The following is a 21,303-nucleotide window of genomic DNA, read 5'->3' as shown; positions in this document are numbered from 1 at the left end:
TTGATGCTATTAAATGCTTGTTTGTGTGACTAAATGACATTGCGAACATTGGTGTAAAACAGTATATGAATCACTTTTGAAAAGATAGAAGATGAATGAATGAAACGGTGGAACAGAAAACACTTATTCTAGTACTCTCATGCGATCAGTCTCTTTATACTCATGAACAGAAATAAGCTGATGTCAGTAGTTAGTTGATATGCCACTACCATTTAATTTAAAGTGTGTGTGAGTGTGTGTGTGTGTGTGTGTGTGTGTGTGTGAGTGAGTGCAAGCCAGATTGTTCTGCCTCTGCCTCTGCGATGTGTGTGCACGTGCACATGCACAATTGTGCTGTTTCTGCCTTTGTGACGTGTGAGTGGGCATGGTTGTGTTAATTCTGTTTCTGTCATATGTGTGTGTGTGTGTGTGTGTGTGTGTGTGGCTGGGTGCCATTGTGTGCTTGTTCTCTGTCTCTATCAGTGTGGAGCAGAGAGAGAAAGGCAGATGTTGGGGAGTGAGTGTTGAATGACAGAGAGACATGGCTGACTGCCTCTGCTCTATTAGAACTCTGCACGGCTAATGAGCAGGAAAGGAGATGAGACAAAAGGCAGATTTACTCTGATTGACTCTGACTGAGAGACAGAGAGAGAAAGAGAGCAGTAAACTGAATTGAATTTACTATCCTGGATTCAGAAACATTTTCCATAGTCATTGCTGTGTTTTCTGAATTACATACAAGGCATCTTATCTGCTCTACACCCATTTGACCTTTAAATTTCAGTGATTTTTGCATAAGTTTGATACTAATGAGAATTGGATGTGAAGCTGGGTTGTATGTTTTTAGCAAGTCAATGACGCACAGTTAATGTGGGCATTTTTCAGGTAGGACAGGAAATATCCAACTGTCATTTTGAATAGAGGTTCATTAAGCCAAATGACCGCAGGGTGTATTACGTCTGGTAATCGAAGACGGAGTACCTGCTTGCTCTAAACGTTTTTTTTAATGCACTGATTTAAGGTTTAGAGATTCTCAGCTTAATCATTTTACACTCCTTGTATATTTTTTCCTCGTATATCATGTAGTGCAAGTTTCAGACCTGTCAGATTTACTCAGTAATGTTACTAGCCAGCTTCATGCGTAAAGTTATGAAGTGTGCTTTAGTTTAGGATAAAGCTGCATTTTGGACCACATAACCTGCCTCAAACTTCGCGTCACGCAAGAAGAGAATAAAAAGGAATAAAACAAATATGAGCAGTCTTGTGAACAGTCATGTATGCTCTTGACTTATATGTATCTGAAGAAATGGGCCTAATGACCCCCTGTCATGCTCCCCTCCCCTCCCTTCACTTCCTCTCTCTCTCTCTCTCTCTCTCTCTCTCTTTCTCTCTCTCTCTTTCTTTCTTTCTTTCCCCCCCCCCCCCTCTCTCTCTCTTTCTCTCTCTCTCTCTCTCTCTCTCTCTGTTGTTAGGGAGGTCTCTGGGGGGCTGGATTCCAGCTCTCTGGCCCCTCAGAATCGACGAGGTCCCCGTCCTGTGCCCACGGCTGTGCCAGAGTGTAAAGATTGCCACGAGCTGGAAACCCTGATGCCCCCAGGTGCCCAGGACGTTGGCCAGGCAACGGCCGAGCCCACAGAGGAACAGAGCCTCATGGGTAATGCTGGGGTGACAGACGACGGCTTAGCGCCAGAGTCTAAGGTGAGATCATTTTGAAAAACACAGTTTGGGTGTTCTCAAAGGGAGCTTTTAAAGGGAAAGGTCTTGAAAGGAAGGGGATATGTCTCTCTGACATATCGACTATCTCTGCTTTTCAGGACATCACGCAATCTTTTTTTTTTTTTTCAAACTACTTCCAAATGTCAGGATGTCACCTTTTTGTCATTTTTGACCAGAATAGAAATCTTCCACTCTAAACTGGTTTAGGTTATTGGTGTGATGTGTGATGTGATGTTCTCCATACTGTCTTCATTTGTTCTCATAGAAGTAAGACAATACAGCATTGATTCCCATTGCTCTGTGAGATAGGATGTAAAAGCTGTCTCCAGACAGCCTGCAAAAGTATTGCTTTGGATTACTGACTGATTATCAAAATGTAAATAATCAAAAAATTTTTTTTTAAAGAAGCTCGTTTAGGACCAGATTTCATTTTCAGCACAGAGTGCAAACCTTGCAGCTTTAAGTCACATTTTCACATCGAGTAAACCCAAATCTCGTATCGAGGTGACCAAAACAAAGAGATAATTGACTAAACAATAGGCACCCAGAGGTCAGTCAATGTGTAATTTCTAATCTTGTAATATTTTTTCACCAGATCCTTAAAAACAACGAAAAAAAAAAACCCCTTTGCATAGTTAGACAGTGGACACACTGAGCTTGCTAAAACAGTAGGCAGAAATGCGAGGCAGGCGATTTGAAAGACATAGACACACAAAGCTTATACTGAAGAGTCATTCATCAGTCATTATTACTACCGTTTCACTGATTTCTATGTGGCTTAGCGTAATCTTATTTGAACAGTTAGGCTATGCTTACTGTGGGAACTTATGAATATATCAATGTCATATTCAGGAGCTGTTAGTTAACTGTGTGTAGTATATTCTCGTCTAGCCTGCCTGGAACGGATCAGTGAGTCGCAACTGGGCCAACAGGATAACCAGATACAGAGACACTGTCACAGAAGACTCCCCGTCTCTCCTTAACAGAGATCTGGTCACACCACACAATGACAACAAGGTGGGAGAGAGGGTTTTGTGAGGAGTTGTGAGTGTGTGTGTGTGTGTGTGTGTGAGTGCGAGAAAGAAAGATATAGAGTTAGATAGAGAGAGAGAGAGAGAGAGAGAGAGAGAGAGAGAGGCAGATGGCTGGGTAATCCGGGGATAGAGGCTGTAATGATTTGTATCATTTTGCATCAGTATGTGTTTGTCTTTTATGTGTATGGACATAGGAACGACTGATTTGAACGTGCTTTTGTCGAGCTGAGATAGCTCCACGGCATATGTGTATATTTGCGTGCGTGGGGGGAGGAGAGTAAGTAGATGGTGCATGTCTGCTGAGCCTTGAAACATGTATGAGGAGTAATTATCATTAGGTAGGCAGTAGAGATGACATATAGCTAATTAGGACCGTGACACTCGGTGGATCTTGAACGAAGCGCTCGGGTCCCCGCATCCCACAAACGAATTACTCACCTACTCCGACGGAGCACGTTGATGGGAACGGTAGGGGAGGAAAGAAATAAAATTAATCTTTGATTCATTTTTTCCTTCACACCTCATATTACCACTGATTTATCATCCCTGGTGACATTTATGTCCTCTTCATTTCCTCTAGTTCGTTTGCTTGATTATGATAATAAATGCAGCGGAAGAGGTCGCCAACATAGCGATGATGTCAACGAGCATGCAAGCCGGTTTCCTCTCCAAACACAATTCATGACACGCTTAGTTAACTTGTGTACTGTAACCATAGTCTCCCAGACATCCGTTCCTATAGTGTGCTCTTCCTGTTACAGTTTAACTTGCTGGAGCAGTGACATTTATATCATCCTTTTTTCAGAATGTCACGGTTCCATGTCATATTACACTTGCATTTCTTGACTGTTGAAGCTGGTTTGAGGTCAGACTCAAATTAGCTTTGTGGTTAGCTACAGTTCTTTGCATTTGAAGCCCTTTCTGACAAATACATTAGACTGCTTTTTTAAAGACTTTCAAGCCCCCGTCAGATGACGTATCTATGGATACGTCCTTCAACCAATAAGAGCTCAAGAGAAACCTTGTGAAATGATATTCAAGGCTTTGCTTCAAGGTTTTTCCCGGTGGTTTCAATAGTGGCTTAGTCAAAGCTAGATCACGTAAGCAAGACTGTCTAAGGAGACAATAAAGTAGTGGAGAGGTTAGTTCCACTAAAACTCTCAATTCAGAAAATTAAGGGTTGTTGACTAGATTGAATCAGGTGTATAGTACCTGAAACCTAATGCTTGAATTGTCATGAGTGCCTGTACACTGTTTGAAGTGTTTGAATTGACCTTTGTGTTCTGTGCTCTTCCGAGAAGTAATGTAGGAGTGGATGCAATTCATGCTCATGTTTTTAAAATTTCACACTTTCACTAAACATTGGAGAATAAAGGCGGAGTCAAGTGGCAAGAGCCAGAAAAGAAAAACAAAAAAATCAAAAAATCAAAAGTAATGAGAAGTGCTGTTTTTAACCTCATCTGCTTTGCAGAAGTTTTGAACTGTCAACCGTAGATCTCTTTCACAGATTAGTGATTTTTTTGGATAGCAACTCCATAATGTGACACCATATTCTCTCTCTTTTTTTTTTTCTTTTTTTTTTGTTTCAGACTGAGCCAGATGGAAGGCTGCACTCCGTCAGCGGTAACCAGGTGGAGGCTGAGGTCATCGTGCACTCGGAGCTTTCCGACCCCGTCGACCAGTGGCCTCAGAGTGACACAGACGTCTCCAAAGCGCCCCTGTACGGGCAGGAGGATCCACCCCCCCTAAACAGCCACCCTGCCTGTGCTTCACTCCCACCTGAAGACCTTCACACGAAGCCTCTGGCCCCTCCCAGCCATATCAGCGAGGCGCTGTCCAATCACAGCGGGCCCCTGGAGAATGGGCCGGCACAGTTGACTGCAGAAACTGGTAGGCAGCAGGGAGGCGGGCTCACGAATGGGTACCACTCTCCCAAACCTCTCCAGCCTCCTACAGAACCCCTAGAGAACGGGGAGTCCAGACTGTGTCCCAGAGGGAAGGTTCTGCCGTCAGGGCTGCCTCCCTCCCCCTCTTCGTTTGCCAGCTCTGGCCTCGTCCACTCTACCTCAGGAGCGCACAGCTACCTGTGCCCGTAAAACACCTGTGTCCCCACTGCTCTGGAGCCAGAGAGTGACAGATCGGACTCGTGGAGCCATAGCACTTAACCTTTGCGTGAAATTGTGGCCGAATAAAAAAGAAAGAAAGAAAGAAAGGAAAAAAGAAGAAAAGAAAAAGGAAAGGCCCACCTTTCAGAGAACTCCACCTTCCGCAAAATGAAACTGGGTCTAAGCTCAGTTTTGTTTGCCCCTTTGTTCTGTGGTTTTATAAATGTGTATATACAGAATATTTTTTTAAACGCTTACAATCCAGGGGTATGGATTTTGTGGGCATATCAGGGGTGGTACGTTTTTCATGACATTTCCCCGTGCGTATGAGTACGTGTGTGAGTTTGCGTGCGTATGCATGTATGTACAGTTATAATAACAGGACGACTATACATAAAATACTGAGTTTGATTACTCTGTAATAGGGTGGGAGCCGTCTGCACTCAGCATGCGGGAGGTTATAGAGCTGGGTTCAGTCCTTGCTGTGAGAACAGGGTAGGAGAACTCTCCTGCCTTCTGCTCCCCCTCCTCACTCTCTCTGTCTCTCTTTCTGTCTGTCTCTCTCTCTCTCTCTCTCTCTCTCTCTCTCCCTGTCATGATGGGAATATAGCCTTTGTTGGCTTTATAGAAGAGAAGCCTTAGACTCACACTGAGAGAACCAACTGACCGCCTGCCTGCCACTCTCTCCAGCCTCCTACTGTCTCAGGGTTCTCACACACACACACACACACACACACACACACACACACACACACACACACACACAAGCAGTGTTTCTTTTCAACCTTAAAGCAGATGCAGTCATTTGCATTTCTGTATTCCATCTCTCTCTCTCTCTCTCTCTCTCTCTCTCTCTCTTTCTCTGCTCCACACACACACACAAAGATACACACAATACACTTGTTGAATTACACACACGACTCACATTCCCTGACTGGAGCTTGGGGGTCTCAGGTGCCTAATACTTTAGGTGCATTTTTAACCTCTGCGTATTTATATAGATGACCGTATTCAATACAGAGTCAGAATGAAGTAAATAGAAAACAAAATGGTGAAAACTGATGGAAAAAATATGAAGGAAAGACCAACATGTACTTTTATAATAGTTTGAATGATTTTCTGGGAAGATGGCCTGTTGAGATGTCTTAAGTGTATGTTCTGGAATGTTCTCTCAGTTCCTCTCCCAGTCAACAACGAACACTACCTCATTTCTTTACGAAAACGTTTTTGTTTCTGTGATTTTATCAGCATCATTATGAAGGCAATTTTTTAAACCTGGTTTTTAGACCGTCTTGATTCATAGCCTTTAATATGAGCAGAATTGACTGCCCTACTCTCTTTGTGTAACGGTCTCCGGAAATCGTAAGGTGCATACTGATTTGTCCTGGCCCATGAGGTTGAGATGGTTTGCTTGTTACATTCTGCTTTTCTTTATCTTCAAAAAAAAAAAAAAAAAAAAAAAAGATGTTTTTCATAGGTTTCATTCTCTCTCCTTGTCGGCAGTTTGAAAAATGGTTAATGATTACCACACACGTTTTGACCTTAGGTTGCCAGGTCACAGGGGAATGTCAGTATGTACCAGTTTGATACAGAACTGTCTCTGAGGTGACCTCCTCAGTTGCTTAGGAGGGCAACCATAGGGATGAGTCATAGCGGCTGCATTAGCAACCGAGGCTTATTTTCAGCAAAACTATACATTCTTTCGGCTCCTGTAAAAGATTCCGTGGCTTCCTTTATGGTGTGGCTGTCCTCTACTTCTTAGTATTCACCAAGTCAGTCAGCTTTCTAGTGTTTCCTCAGGTGATGCTCTCCAGAGACACTTGCTCTGCTGTCTAAACTAGAAATAGATGTTCTAGAAACCTGAAAACATCTTCCGATTTTGGCCATATTCTGTTCATGTCAGTTTGTCTGGCTGAGTGTGTGCCTCTTCTACAAAGTTGTGTCGACGCACTAGGCTTATCTGGAAATGTAAATAATAATTTTTGTTGTAACTACACAAATTTCTTTTGTATGTATTGCTGCTGAGAGCAGAATATATAAATATATATACATATAGCATTTCCTTTTATGCATTTCAAAAAATTATTTAAAGTATCTTTATTTCATTTAATAAGGAAAATACGTACATATATTTCTTCACACTTTAATCTTGTTATATTACGAATGATTTTAAACCATAAACCTCTCATCACGTGTTACATTCAGGCATAGATAAAAACCGTGTTCTGTGATGTCCATTGTAATCCAGGTCTAGTCCAGAGACAGTCTGCAGGAAAAACAACAACAACAACAACAACAACAACAACAACATGTTGGTATGCTGACTAACAGATTTCTGGGAGTGGCTAGATAGGTGCTAAAGCAAAGCCAGGTTTTTTTTTTCAGGATAGTCTTTTGAGCATTCCAGTTTTGTACTTTCAACAGGTTCTCACTCAGGTCCAACCTTGTTAAAAAAAAAGAGCGATCGTTTAGAAAACCAAGCACCTGAATAGCTGTTGACATCCTCTTATCACTTACATGGCAACCTCCACAGGTCTTCAGAGTTTGTGTTTACAGGACAAATTATCTGTAGGAACAGTATCACACAACATGTCTTTCGCATTTTTTTGTGTCAGAGATACACAGGGTGGTTAGCACTTCCTGGTGATGAATTTGTTAATTAACGTCTTAGAGGTGCAGTCACAGATGCTGTAGGTACTAGACATGTACTTCGGTGTTTTACGCATATAGTGTATGCTGGTTGATTTTAGGATAGTTAATGTAATCCAAAACTGAGTGTTAAGTTCTAGTTCTCCAGATCCTCAGGAGTCAATATCGAAACCCTGAAACCTACCACAATATTATCTCAGTTGATTTAAAGGACGATAAAATGAACTTATTCTGTGTTGTGGAACATGATAAAAGTATTTTGCTGTGCCAAGAAGTGTTTCCGGTTGTTGGATTTTTTGTCTAAAAAAAAAAAAAAAAAAAAAGTAATTTTGTCTAGTTACGCTATCGAATAAGTCATGCATCCAAATAATGTGCATATACGTACAGATACAGCTTTCAACTATTGATGCCAACATTATGTCTGTTATAGTTCAGCTGTGAAAGCATGGTTATTTACAGTTTTTATTAGTTAGAAGCAGCCTTCAGTTTCAGTTACAACGTGATAGAGAATCCTCTGATGATGTCTGTTTGCCTGGTCAGTTTTACTCAGTGGGTGACCAACCGATAACAGATTTATGTGTACGAGAGGCATAAGCAAACCCAGAATTAAGGTGTTCACGGAAACCTGCCTCCAGCATAAGAATGTCTTCTCTTTTATAAAGGTTCATTGTGGTCACTCTCTCTCTTTCGCTCTCTCTCTCTCTCTCTCTTATATATATATATATATATATATATATATATATATATATATTCTCCCAAGATTATGTTTCCAGACAGAGTTAGCAGATCGGTCAAATATCTTGCTGCTGCTACACTCAGATATGCACGTTCTAAATAATCACATTTTCTCAATAATTACATCTTTTTATATAAGGTTATCATTTGAATACCTCATTATCTGTGTACTTGTTAATTTAATTGTGATCACATTTTTGAAACAGTGCACATTAATGTCGTAGGAATCAAGCATTCAAGACTTTTTTAACATCCTGTATTTGGAGGGAGAGACTGTCTCATTTTACCTCAGTGTAGGAAACCTCTGTTTGAGTGGGTTTCTCTTCTACTCTAAACAAAAGGCCCATTTGGACCTGTGACAGGGGGAGGGGCTTTTTTTCTGTGTGGGTGTCAGCAGGTAAGGAGTGTTACCGGGGAGACGGGTAACCTTGACAATTGTTACTGTCAATGTATTTGCAGTACGTTGGTGAGAATGGTGCTCCTACCTACGACATACCTCACAGTGTGGTCACTGGTGAATAGAAGCCACCTCTCTTCTTAATAAATTTTATTCTCAATATTTTCTCTGTGACTCAGGTGCCCTGTCTTTGCATAAAACTTCAGAGAAACACATCATTTTATTACGAGTCTGCAAGCATGTCATTTATGGTAACATACGAACCTCAATATGATCTACTGGGACAAAAAAAGACAAACAAAGAAACAACAACAACTAGCTATATGAAAACCTGTTTTGATACACATGAATTGCTTCTAGTGTGTTGAAACAGTCCTTGTAATCTTCTGCTTTCTGTCTCTGTCTCTCTCTCTGTCTCTGTCTCTCTCTCTCTCTATCTTTCTATCTCTTATCTCTGGTGCTTTGTGGTGATCTACCTTGTCGCGTAATGTCACATTGGTCACATTTTGTGTGTTTTGTACTCGTTTACCAGTGAAACTGAGTTCTGTACACAAAGTCTCAGTGTACAGACCCATTGGCTATGTGCCATGAGCAGAACTTTTTATTTCAGTATCTTTTTTTTTTTGTTTTGTTTTTGTCTGGAGTTCTATGCTAAACAACCTTAGTCTTGTAATATCTGCAATAACACACACTCACAGTCTTGTGAGAGACTTCTGAAAATCTGCTCTTTGCTTTCCTGCCTCTGTGTGTCTTCAGTGGGCAGTTTGTTTTTGTAACTGGTGTGAAGTGGTAGCATGATAATGACATAGGCAGAGATGTACACAAATGTTGTCATTGAGAAAATGTATTATGCTCATTGGATTGAACTGGGATTGTACAATGGATCAACAGTTAAGGTCTTCTGTTCAGAACATGTTGACCAATCCTGATGCTTTGGTATGCTAATCAGTGTGATGTGTGTAGATGTATGTGCCACAAATAAATACAATTTGACTGGATCTAAATATCAACTTGATATTCAGTAATATATGTTTTTTTTCCAGAGCTTTCTTTTTTTAACAGTAGGCTCCACCTAGTTTCTGTTATTCTGCAGTTCTAGCATCTGATTGGTCCAAAAGAGTAATGAGTAGGAAAAGAGATTTCAAAACTTGGATTGGTTCATGTCAATCAAAAAAATAACCACTCTGTTGTCTGTTGTTGGCTTATATTTTGTTTTCGGGCCATATCAAACTATAAAAACCAAAATTTAAAAAAAAAAACAAAAAAAAACCTATGTTGACAAACATCTCAGCTTTTCTGAAACATCAGCGGCAACTAAGTTACGTAATAGTAGCAAATACACAGTGGAAAATGAATCGGACAGGTGAAGCACAGAGAACAGGGAATGTAGGGATTCTTTGGAGAGGATGGGGTCACCATAGGTACACAGAGTTTATGGTACAAGAGGGCTTTTTCTTTTTAAATTTTTTTTTTTTTTTTTTTTTTCAGTTTCTGTCAGGTTTTGGCTCTGCAGTATATGTGAAATACCATCCCTCTTTTTAGCAATCTGTGCAAACTTCTGTGATGTAAATAGACATTGTAATAAAGAGATGAACGTGATGGAACTTGGAAAACTTGACTCTCTTCTTTTTTAAACTGATGTTCACACAAGCATGTGCCAGGCAGATCATTTTGGAGGGAAAAATGTTACTAAAACATTCACGTCAGCTTCAATTAAAGTTAGTGAAAATCAAACGAATTTCATTTGTACAAAGCCTTTTACTGTGAAAATATTGAGTTTCATTTGTGTAAGGTCTTTTACTATGAAAACCTTGACATGAATCATTCACCTGTGGCTGTTACTGAGTAGTTAGAGTAAAGTACCACTTTGGGAACCTAAGGAACCAGAAGTGATATGAATTCCAAAGTGCACTTAATGATCTACTGATAGATTTCTTTAGCATAACTTACTTTACATTATGAATGTGTATCCAAGGACCTAAAATATGGTTGAAAAAATAAAGTTGGGACCAGAGAGGAACATTAATTTCAATCTTTTTAAAGTGTGTAAAATGACAACTATTAAAACAACAACAACAAAAAAAACACTCCCTCTGGTCTCTCAACAGTCTCATGAGAATGAGTTGATAAAGACTTTGCTTGAATATGTTCCTCCCTCCAGACTACCTGATTGGCCAGGATCGGCTGTCAATTATGCTCCCCTCACCTCAGCTTGTGTACCACCTGTCGTTTCAAACCAGAGAAAAAGCAAAGGAGAGAACCATATTTCAGTGTGAAGATGGCAGGAGAAGTCTCATGACAGATCAAACACAGAGAACACACGCATTAGAAGGTAGACATAAACATAAGGATTTGTTGTTCTGAAAACATCTCTTATCATTAACGGGCCTCTAAAAATGTCTCTTTATCTTTCATGGACTTCTAAATATGTCTCTTATCATTCACTGCATTTTCAGAGTACCTCACAAATAAAGGGTTTATTTGTGGTTATAACACTGACGCTTCTACCGTGTTACATACCTACAAGAACATATTTATTACATAACAGTGTGCTCTTGTGCCTATGCCATTACTCATGTGCCATGTCAGGTAATCTGACTGTGGTAGAACAATGTTGCCTTGTGTCTACCTTGTCAATATGCTAGTGGCCTACTGTGACCTTCATGGAGAAGTGCAGCCCAGATGATCACACTGTGGATAAACATAATTTCATAGAGTGAGAGTAAATTGTTTGCTCGTCAGTTTGTTTGTTTTTTAAGCTGTTAGCGCCTAGAGAGCAACATGCTATAAATGTCAACTCTTAAGTGAAAACAATCAACTTTCAGCCAAAATGAACTGCTGTACTCTAGTGCTGCTATATATAGTTTATCTGTGGTTGTATGTAAATATAAGCTGTTCGGAAATCATGTCACTGTTTCTCACTTAGTGCAAATGCCCATTGCCTTCAGCAGAGATTCACCTTAGAAACAAGAGATTCAACAGGTACAGCTCATTACTGAAGAGGTTCCTGTTACCTGAAAAGACACATTCAAAGAACTATATCTGTCCATTTGGAAAGCCTGTACTCATTCAAGCAATATCTGTTAATGTTATGTTAATTTGTTTAAACTCCTTTGCACTTACAATGAGATAATTAATAACTTGTCATAATCTGTTTGTATTATGTTAATATGTTTAAAATCCTATACACATACAATGCGATAATTAATAACTTGTCTTAACATGTTAGACATCAATAAATGCCAAGACTTGACTGGATGACTATAACATTACAGTGATACACTGACTGATGAATATGATGTTTTTAACATGAGAACACTGATCTACTGAATGAATTACACAACATTGCAACAGATTTAGCTGAGCTAATGAAATGAGCTCAGAATAAGTTTTACAGAAAAATATAACTTATAATTCTAACTTATCTTATCCTTAACCTGGTAAATGTAATTTAGAAATTATCTATTGACAGAGGACGTGAGACAATTGAAGAGATTTACTAAACTTGAGAATATAAAGTATACATTTAGCCATTAGACAAACAAAGAAACAAAGAAACAACAACAACAACAAAAACATGCATCTTGCATCATTTCAACCTGAAAATTGTATTTGTGCAACAGAAGCTTGTGTGTGTGTGCGTTTGTGTGTGTGTGTGCGTGCGTGCGTGCACGTATGATCAGTATTCCCCATGGCATCATACTACTAAGATAATTTGTTAAGATAATCTTTTACAACGAATTTCAAATAAGATAATAATTTTAAATGATAAGACAGTTTATTATGATATTTAAAAAGATCAATGGAAATGTACTAAGTCAGACTGATTCACCTGTTTCCCACAAACTGCACATTCATCTGCATTCCCAAAAAACATTAATGTACTCAACACTCGGACTCATATTGCGTATTATCTTGCCCCTCGACAACCATAAACCTTGCACTTCTCACCGATAGATGTCAGCCTTTCATCAGTGTTTTCCTTTTATCTCTTTACCTCGCCTGCTGTTTTACGCTACAGTTCAGCCTGTCGAGCACACACTCGTAATGTTGTAGTAGGTTCAAATATACAAATCGGAGAAAACAAAATTCTAACGCAGTCCATATCAATCAATACCATTTCATGTTTATAGGTATAATTTACTTAAGTCTTTTTTATGTTTTGAAATAAGATTTTTTCTGCGAGTAGTATCCGTATAAAAGTAAATATGCTGATGAGCTCGCGAACTGATTCGACAAGTGATCGACCACGCTATCACATTTAAAATGATAATATTTATTAATTTATTATTATTATTATTATTATTATTATTATTATTACTTGTACTACTACAATGAAATACTTACCCATGCATGGAATAATTGCATTTCTTTGTTTAGCTGTTCACTCTTTGTCCAGCTATTTGTCTGCTCTCACGCAGTTTTAATACATAATTAGCTTAACGAATAATATCTTTGAAACGGCAAACATTTGGGAAAAAAGTAGAACCCTTTCTTTTCCGTTCTCTCTAAAAGTAGCCATGTCTTTTGTTCCCTGAATGGAGCGTGTTAGGCAAAACACTGTGAGAGAAAGAAACGGCGCACGAGGTTGGGGGAAGAGGGTGTGTGTGTGTTTGAGAGAGAGAGAGAGAGAGAGTGAGAGAGAGAGCGCGCACTGGTGATACGGTGAAACGGCAGTTTGAGGATATGCAACAACGTGGATGTGTGTACAGCAAAGCTGCACATAGAGGAATAGAAGGATAACGTAGAGGAGGAGAGAGAAGCGCGAGATGCTGACAGATTCCTGATAGATGTGCAAAATGGCGCAAGCATGTTCGACCCCCGCGAACCACCAATTGCTGTAGGTCGGAACATGAAGAGTTAGCAAGACAAAAACTGCTTTCTTTCTTCATTTTGCTTCGCTTTGTGTTTTTTTTGTCTCGTCTAATTTTTAAGTGATTAAATGGCTACTAGAAGGAGCTTGCTGACTCCATGCTTCGGAGTATTCCTGTACGCTTTTGTCGGTAAGTGTGTCACAATAATAACTGCTGCTCCAGCTGTATTTTGGCTACACCTTTTTGGAATCGAGTTGTGATTTTGCCCTCGTTAAGTAACTGTTACGATGGACATGGTTGGTTATGGGCGTCGCACGGTGTGCATCAGATGGCCGTGAACTTGGCCGTGTGGTTGCTCCCGTATCTTTGATTTCAAAGATGCTTTTGTTTGGGGAATTGGTTCTTATGCACCTTGCCACAATCTCAGAAAGTGGGCGGATGTCTTCGCCGCTCGCAAGTGTTTAAGAGTGTAGCGTATAAAGAAAGCTGTCATTTATTTCTGATTTTTTCTTGCGAATTTGTCGCAGGATTGAGATAAACTTGCTGACCCACGTTCCTCTGCCGTCATATGATGTTGGGAAGGCACGCGGTGCTGTCGAGGCTGTTGTAGTAGTAGTAGTGCTGAATCCATTGTACGCGATTGATGCAGAAGTATCCCTGCTCCAATCTGGTGCACGTTCTGTCTTTTTTAACTGCTGCTGGATGGTTAAGACTTAGAGGAGCGAGTGATTAACGATATTTTCTACACCAGAATTGGCATGGTAGTATTTGAAGCCTAGAAAGAAGCTACTCGTGTAATGATATAATGATGATGATGATAATAATAATAATAATAATAACAACAACAATAATAATAATAATAATAATAATAATAGGAAGAAGAAAAGAAATAGTAAAAGTTATTGCATAACTGTAGTTTAGTAATAATACCTGACGAAAAGCTTTTTTGTGCATGTTTGTTTTCATGATAAAGCTGCTGGTTAAAGTATCCTTCTAGCCCGTTGTCTTAAATGCGTATTTTCATCTGCGATTTAATTACCGTTGAGGGGGCAGCAGACAACTCCTGTTCCCGACTTTACAGTTAGTCTGTATCCTCGGATCCTCTTCGCACTTCAAACGTAACTAAAGATTTACGAGTAGCCATAGCCTTGAATAGCTATATTTAAGGTCTAGCAGTCATTTGACATTCAGTTATCAACGGCCGGTTACTGTCTGTTTGTTTAGGAATATCTCATCGTATATCATGACTTCGCCTGTTTTATAGCTATTTTGTCTTTGCGGTGTAAGGTTTAGATTCCATCTCCATTAAGATATTTATTGTCTACTCAAAACATTAACATCAACATTACAGCTTAACATTTCCAGTAGTAACGCAACTGGACAAAAGTCTGTGTGTCTGTGCATGATAATGATAATATTAAATATTGTAATAAGAACAGTAATAATATTAATAAAGTAACGATGATACATCAGCAACGTTCAGGCTTTCAATCACAGCACCTTTCAGAATACATATATATATGTGTGTTTGTGTGTGTGTGTGTGTATAGGCATATATATATATATATATATATATATATATATGTGTGTGTGTGTGCTATTTTTGAACTTACCTTTCATTTTGAACAGTGGTGACTGATTATCTGTTCTAGAGAGCAAGGAGCAATGAAGCAATGATTGACTGACCCTTTGTACAATCTCTGTATTATAGCTTGCACGGGGAACAGAAAGTAGTCGTAGCCTGCTGGGAGGAATATTTGTAAAGATTAAACGTCAAGTCTGTCCCCCTCCGCTTGTAAAAAATTTCCTTGGCTTCTTTGTTCCAGATGATTGACAGTTTCTGTCTCTCAATACAAGGCCTCATTTTCCCCAGCATGCTCACTGGGGAGATAGCTGGAGGTGTCCCTTCCCTCCTTGAGCCCCGGTGGAGCTTGGTGCCCATGTAATCAGGATTTTGATTTGGATTCACCCGAAGCTCATTATGTTTCCTGGCAGTCTGATTGCAAAGTCAGCCTTAAATGCCCTGGGATTTGGGTTTTTTTTTTCTTGTGAGGTCATATGTTTGTCTCATTGGTTTTGTGTGTGTGTGTGTGTGTGTGTCCCAAAAAATAGATTTCCACCTGCTGCTGTCATCAAGATCATTTTAGTCAATGCTATATGCATCTGCTGAATGGCTTGTCGATAGGAACATCTCAGAGACAGAAAGAGAGAAAGTGAGTTTGAAAAGGAATAGGGCGGTTAAGTCCTTTAAGTTAAGATTCCTTTTCTTCTTGTTTCCTTTCATCCCTTTTTTGTCCTGAGCTGGCTGGAAACATTTTCCTTGACCTCCTTCTTGTGAATTTAGTCAAAACACAACGGCTGCGTGTCAGGCAACAGTCCTTTTAGATACACACACAAATGCAGTGAGAAAGAGAATCAGAGAGAGAGAGAGAGAGAGAGAGAGAGAGAGGGATGGATGGCGGAATTCCCAGTGGTTGTAAGATTGAGAATTCTGTATGTGTTTAGATTTGCAAATGATGTGAAACCTCTTTTTTTCCATAAAAGGAATTTAAATCTAATGGAAATGGAATTTTAAATGTGTTGGATTTACAGTCGTGAGAAGGCCACTTCTAGTGCTGGTACGTTAGTGTGGAATAACAGTGAACCCTTAGATATGCATGCCCTTGACGTTTTTTCTTTCAGTCCACAGAAAACAAAGGGCTGGCATGTTAGGACTACACGTAATTATTTCAAATTAGTGTTGGCCAATATAAACAACAGCCTTTGTTGCCCATGTTTGTCCCAATCAGTTTCAGTGCATTCACATTGACATCGGCCCAATGTGAACCCAAACTGAAATAAACCTCATTTATTCCACGTGCTCCTGTGATCCACACGCTGAGTGGGACACCTCTGAACAGTGTGAGTCTTAGTCTGAAGCTCAAGGGAAAGTCCATACTGAGAAATAATGATACATGTCCAAACTATATAACTATAACCACCTCGAAATGAAAAAAAAGAGAGAATAAAAAACATGCTAATGTGCAATAGAACAGGTAAACAGGCATATGTGCACCTGCAAACTATCAAAACATCATTTAATTTTGACATTGACTTGGAACTGAATGCTTTGCTGTGCTGTATCGGTTTTAGTCATTCAAGCGCTGAGGTTATTGAAAGCCACAGTCGGCAGATGGTGTTAGGATGGGGTGACAGTGAAAGAGAGAAACTTTGGCGACGCAAAAATGTAACTAAATGTGAGATCCCTTCAGCTGTAGGCCTGTTGCTGTTTCAGGGTTAAAGGGAGCAGTGTTCCAGTGAGGTAATGAGAAATCTTGTGGTCATGAAGTTCAAATGCAAGGCCATTGATTAATAATTTACATCTGACTCTGGCTGTGAGTCGTAGCATAAAGCAACCTAGACCACGTGACTGCGTTTCTCCAGCTATGAAATTGTTATATTGATTGTTGTTTCAGGCAAAAACAAAAAAAACAAAACAACAACAACATCAAAAAAAAACTGTGGCTTTTGAAAACTGAACTGCATTACTATATTTTAAGTTGCTGCTGTATCGATATCTGGCTGTCAGCACCAAGGGACTTCTGTCGAATTGCCTTCAACAGGCCCATGGTATTTGTATCTGAGAGGAACAAACCGGTGAAAGATTGAAAGAATATAAACTCTGAGCCGTCTGACTTTGCCCTTGGGTTTTCTTCCCGGCAGGAGTCTCCTTGAAATCGTGACAAAAGAAGATGAAAAGTCAGTTAAGTGAACAGTGGGTTACCCCTATGTCGTAGTTAGTGCCTCATAAACAGGAAGTCAAAACAAGACTCCTTCTAGACAGGCAGGTTGTCATGTCAGGAGCCCCCATTAACTGACAGGTTGGAGAGGAGAGGTGGAAGACGGAGGAGGAGAGAAGTAGAGTGGGAGTAAAGGAGCTATTTCAGCTGAGCGGGTGTTGACAGGATGACAGGCTGTGGTGGTGCTATTTAGCAGAGGGGGTGGAGAGATGGAGGAGCTTCTGGAAGCGAGGAGAGAGTTGATGTGAGGGAGGCTGAGATGGTGGGGGTGGGGGTGGGGTGTAGGGGGTAGGGGAGCCCCCCGGACCTGATATTTAAACCGCATGAGTGATGAGAAAAGAGAGAGAGAGAGAGAGAGAGAGAGATACGAAACTGGTATTTAAAGTGAAAAGTTGATGACTTTGAGAAGAGAATTATGTCTGTGTGATGAAAATCAGCTGTCTGTGGCACAGTCTGCCGGAGAAAGTGTGATATTTCGCCGAAAGCCAAGGTCAGCGTAGGCTTCGGCGGTGATATTTCTGTACTCTGGTATTTTGACTGTTGGGTTGATCTTGTCTATTTAATCAGATTTTTTTTTTTCCCTCTGACCAACGCACAGTTAACCTTCTGAAAAGATGAAGCTGAAGGACGGTGGAGGCTTGAGTGATGTGTGCATTTGTCAGTAGCTTGGAGAAAAAAGGCCAGTGTTGACAGAAAGGGTGAACGCAGGTGTCTGTTCGAGCTCTGAGAGTCTCCTGTGAAACATAAGTACAAGTAAAATTAAAATTAGCTTACACACACACACACACACACACACACACACACACAGTCACTACAGTCATCACGTCAAGAAGCACTTCGACCACTCATCCTGTCATAACTCCTCTGACTGTCCCTGAATACATTTAAAAGAAAATTTTAACCCAAAAACAAAACGCTAAAACAAATCCCAAATGAAGCCCCTTTGGTATAAAGAAAAAAAAGCTGCTTGGTATTGAAACTCTTATTTTATTATTATTATTTTATTTTATTTTTTTTACGTTGACATGTTTAAGATGTAGAGAAAATAAAGATGCTGTGATTGTTTAATGAGCTGGGCTCATGGCTGTGATTTTCCACTCTCTGTACAGGGGCCATTGTTGGCTTTATTGAATATCTGTGGTAAGCTTGCACGCGGGCGCCACTTAAAGAGTGTGTGTGTCTCTTAGCCTGGCAGGCTCCAAGGCTCACGCAGAGGTAATCCTAAACCCCTGGGTGCCCTTTCCCTGTTTAAAGTGAAGGCCGGAGGTGGGAGGGGTGGGGGGGCTGCCCTCCACTGGGTGTATGCTGTCTACGTAACTGCTGCTATATACTGCTATTACTCTCTCTCTTTCTCTCTCTCTCTCTGTCTCTCTCTCTCTCTCTCTCTCTCTCTCGCTCTAGCTCTTTCTCTCTGCCACTCTCTGTTTATCACTCTCTCTCTCTATCTCTCGCTCTCTCTCTTTCTGTATTTCTCTCTCTCTCTCTCTCTCTCTCTCTCTCTCTCTCTTTCTCTCTCTTACTCTCCCTCACTCTTTCTTTCTGTCTATCTCTGTACTGATACTGTAACCATCCTCATCCATGTCCGTGATCGATATCTGTTCAGCAGCGTCTGTGTTGCTGATGTGGGATTCTTTCCTCTTTCACTCTCCCATATTCTTTATCTCTTTCCTTTTCTCTGCTGCTCCTTGTTGCTTCTTCACCCTGTTCTCCACCCCCCCTTTGCTCTCACTCTTTCTCTCTCTCTCTCTCTCTCTCTCTCTCTCTCTCTCTCTGTCACTGTGTCTCAGATATGACCTTGGTCAGCCAATCAAGCCGCACAGTTAAGTTAACGCATGAATAACAAAGTTCCTTGAATTACATCACGTTGTTGCTTCACCCAACCAGGATGTTCTCATTGTAAACTCAAATTGTCATGAATGGCCTAGTTAAATGCCCACATGTATGCTAGTATGTGTATTGTCTCCTTTTCCTCATCTACACTGTGTTAACTCAACCAGTTTGTTGACTTCCACTACTCACAGCGAATACTAAATGATGTCGTGTTTTTTATCAGGCTGTCTGGTGCTTTGATAAGAACAATTAATGCTCCATGACATTATTTTTTCCCCAAAGCCTGTTTGGAGATATGGCATAGTCAAACAGAGAGTTTCTGTATTTCCTGGCAGAGGTATAATATAACACTTTTGTGTTCCACTCCTCTGACGCCTCATTTGTACCCAAAGGCACTCACTTCATAATGGCTGTCTTTTTGGGGCTTCGTCCTCACGTTGCTGAAAACACAAAGCGTGACCAATTGCCTGTGTGGCTGCAGGGCTCTTAGTGTGTGTGTGGGTGTGTGTGTGCGTGTGTGTGTGTGTGTGTGTTTGTGCTGACTGTGCGAGCGTGTTTCTGGGAAGAACATATAACTGCTTTGTTGGGAGCAGGGAAACTGTAAGCGCTAGCACTACCAGGGGCCTCAGAGAATGAGCTGTGGAGAGGACATACATGGGTTTCCATGGGGAACAATGATTTTTGATCTTTTTTTATAAGAGGGAGAGAGAGAGAGAGAGAGAGTAGAAAAAGAAGAATGGAGGGAAAGAAATAATGGACTGAATGAAAAGATGAAAGACTGAGAGACATTGAGCAAAAGAGAAAGAGAGAAAGAGAGAGAGAGAGAGAGAGAGAGAGAGAAAGATTTCCCCCCCTCTACCCTGGTTATGTGATCTTCAGAGAGGAGCATGTCAGTGCATTTTTGTGCTGTACCTAAAGGGGAGTGTTCCTTGGTTTGGAATTTGAGCGATGATGCCGGAGGTCCTCCACGCTGACCCCTCCAATGCCCCCCTGCCTCCTCCTCCCTTTCCCACTGGCTCCAGCCAGATTCCAGGGGCCCAGGGTGGAAACTGGTAGTGCTCAGGCCATCCGTGGCTGAAACCCGATCCCAAACTGCACGGAGGGGCAAGAGAGGCTGCTAATCTGTGCTTTTATCGCACTGAAGTCAGGTTAGCCTGTTTACATCCTTTATTTATTGTTCTCCCATTCCCTCCCTCTTTCTCCCTCCGTCTCTCTTTTTCTCCGCTGGAAACCACAGCTGTAAAAGATCTCACCGAGGTGTCACTGTTCACAGCTATGATACTCTTATCAAAAGGCACTTCTTGGTTTAAGAGCCTAATGGCATGTTTATATGTGGTTACATGTACAGAGAGTGTGTGTGTGTGTGTGTGTGTGTGTGTGTGTCTTACATTTCTGTTTCAGCTAAGCTCTTTGTGTTTCAGTGCTGGCTGAACAGGGCTTTTACTTATCTGTCAGTCTGAATGATAGTATGAGTTCACTCTGAGGTAATGCCTACGAGTGACTGAGCTTGGCCTTACAGAGAGTTTCCTCAATTACTGCCACCAGCCGCTCTTCTCTTTCCCCCTCTGTCCTGCTCTGGCCTTTCATGGCCGTCCTCAGATGGAGTGAACAGTGTTTGCTTAAGCTGTGTCACGGAGCAGTCCTGAGGATGTGAGCATTAATTTTGTTTTTTCCCGTCATCAGTCTTCATAGCAGAAAGAGTAGAAAGATTCAGTGTTGATGATGATGTTTAGTCCCTCTCTCTGTTTGTCTCTCTCTCTCTCTCTCTCTCTTTGGTCCTCTCTTTCGCTCTTTCTCTCTTTCTCTCTCTCTCTCTCTGTCTCCGTCTCTGTCTCTCTCTGTGTCTGCCACCTGTGTACTTCTGCTCTGTACAGCAAACAACAGCTGACTTTCCCTTTTATCTTTCACAGAACGTGCAGTTTTTCAAGGAGACGGTAACATAATCTTGACAGTTAGGGCTTAGATAATTGACCTTGCAGGTGGGTTGCTTGCGTTATTGGAGTGCCCATGTATTGCGCGTGATTTGCCGGGTTTGGCAAGTCCGGGTCATTTTTAGGTGGGAAGGTGCTGTGATGTAGTCTGATGTGCGTTTGAGTCGTGATGAAAGACTGAGAGAGATAGCGCACTTCTGTTACTAAGGATTAAACCAAAACAAATAGAACAATAGTTTTCATTTTGGATTCACTCTACGCCTTAAAATCTACTTCTGTCATCAGATGGAGGGAGTTTATTAAATGTGATACATGTCAGCAGAAGAGGTGCAGA

At 40.8% G+C, this 21,303-nt stretch overlaps 2 protein-coding genes across 2 annotated transcripts in view; both read left to right on the top strand.

Moving 5' to 3' along the window:
* The window catches only part of igdcc4 (immunoglobulin superfamily, DCC subclass, member 4), a 45,456-nt gene extending 38,581 nt beyond the window's left edge, over positions 1-6,875 (top strand). Inside the window, exons 18-20 of the mRNA XM_030766929.1 lie at positions 1,452-1,677; positions 2,587-2,712; positions 4,319-6,875. Of these exons, the coding sequence (XP_030622789.1) occupies positions 1,452-1,677; positions 2,587-2,712; positions 4,319-4,825 (859 nt within the window). The 3' untranslated portion in view covers positions 4,826-6,875. The remainder of the gene's footprint in view (positions 1-1,451; positions 1,678-2,586; positions 2,713-4,318) is intronic.
* Positions 6,876-19,989: 13,114 nt separating this feature from the next.
* igdcc3 (immunoglobulin superfamily, DCC subclass, member 3) overlaps positions 19,990-21,303 on the top strand; it is a 57,781-nt gene continuing 56,467 nt past the window's right edge. Inside the window, exon 1 of the mRNA XM_030794146.1 lies at positions 19,990-20,080. Within this exon, the coding sequence (XP_030650006.1) occupies positions 19,990-20,080 (91 nt within the window). The remainder of the gene's footprint in view (positions 20,081-21,303) is intronic.

The sequence above is a fragment of the Chanos chanos genome, chromosome 2 (assembly GCF_902362185.1).
Source record: "Chanos chanos chromosome 2, fChaCha1.1, whole genome shotgun sequence".
NCBI lineage: Eukaryota > Metazoa > Chordata > Actinopteri > Gonorynchiformes > Chanidae > Chanos > Chanos chanos.
Note: the sequence above shows the minus strand (reverse complement) of the source record. Positions and strands in the feature narration are given on the sequence as shown.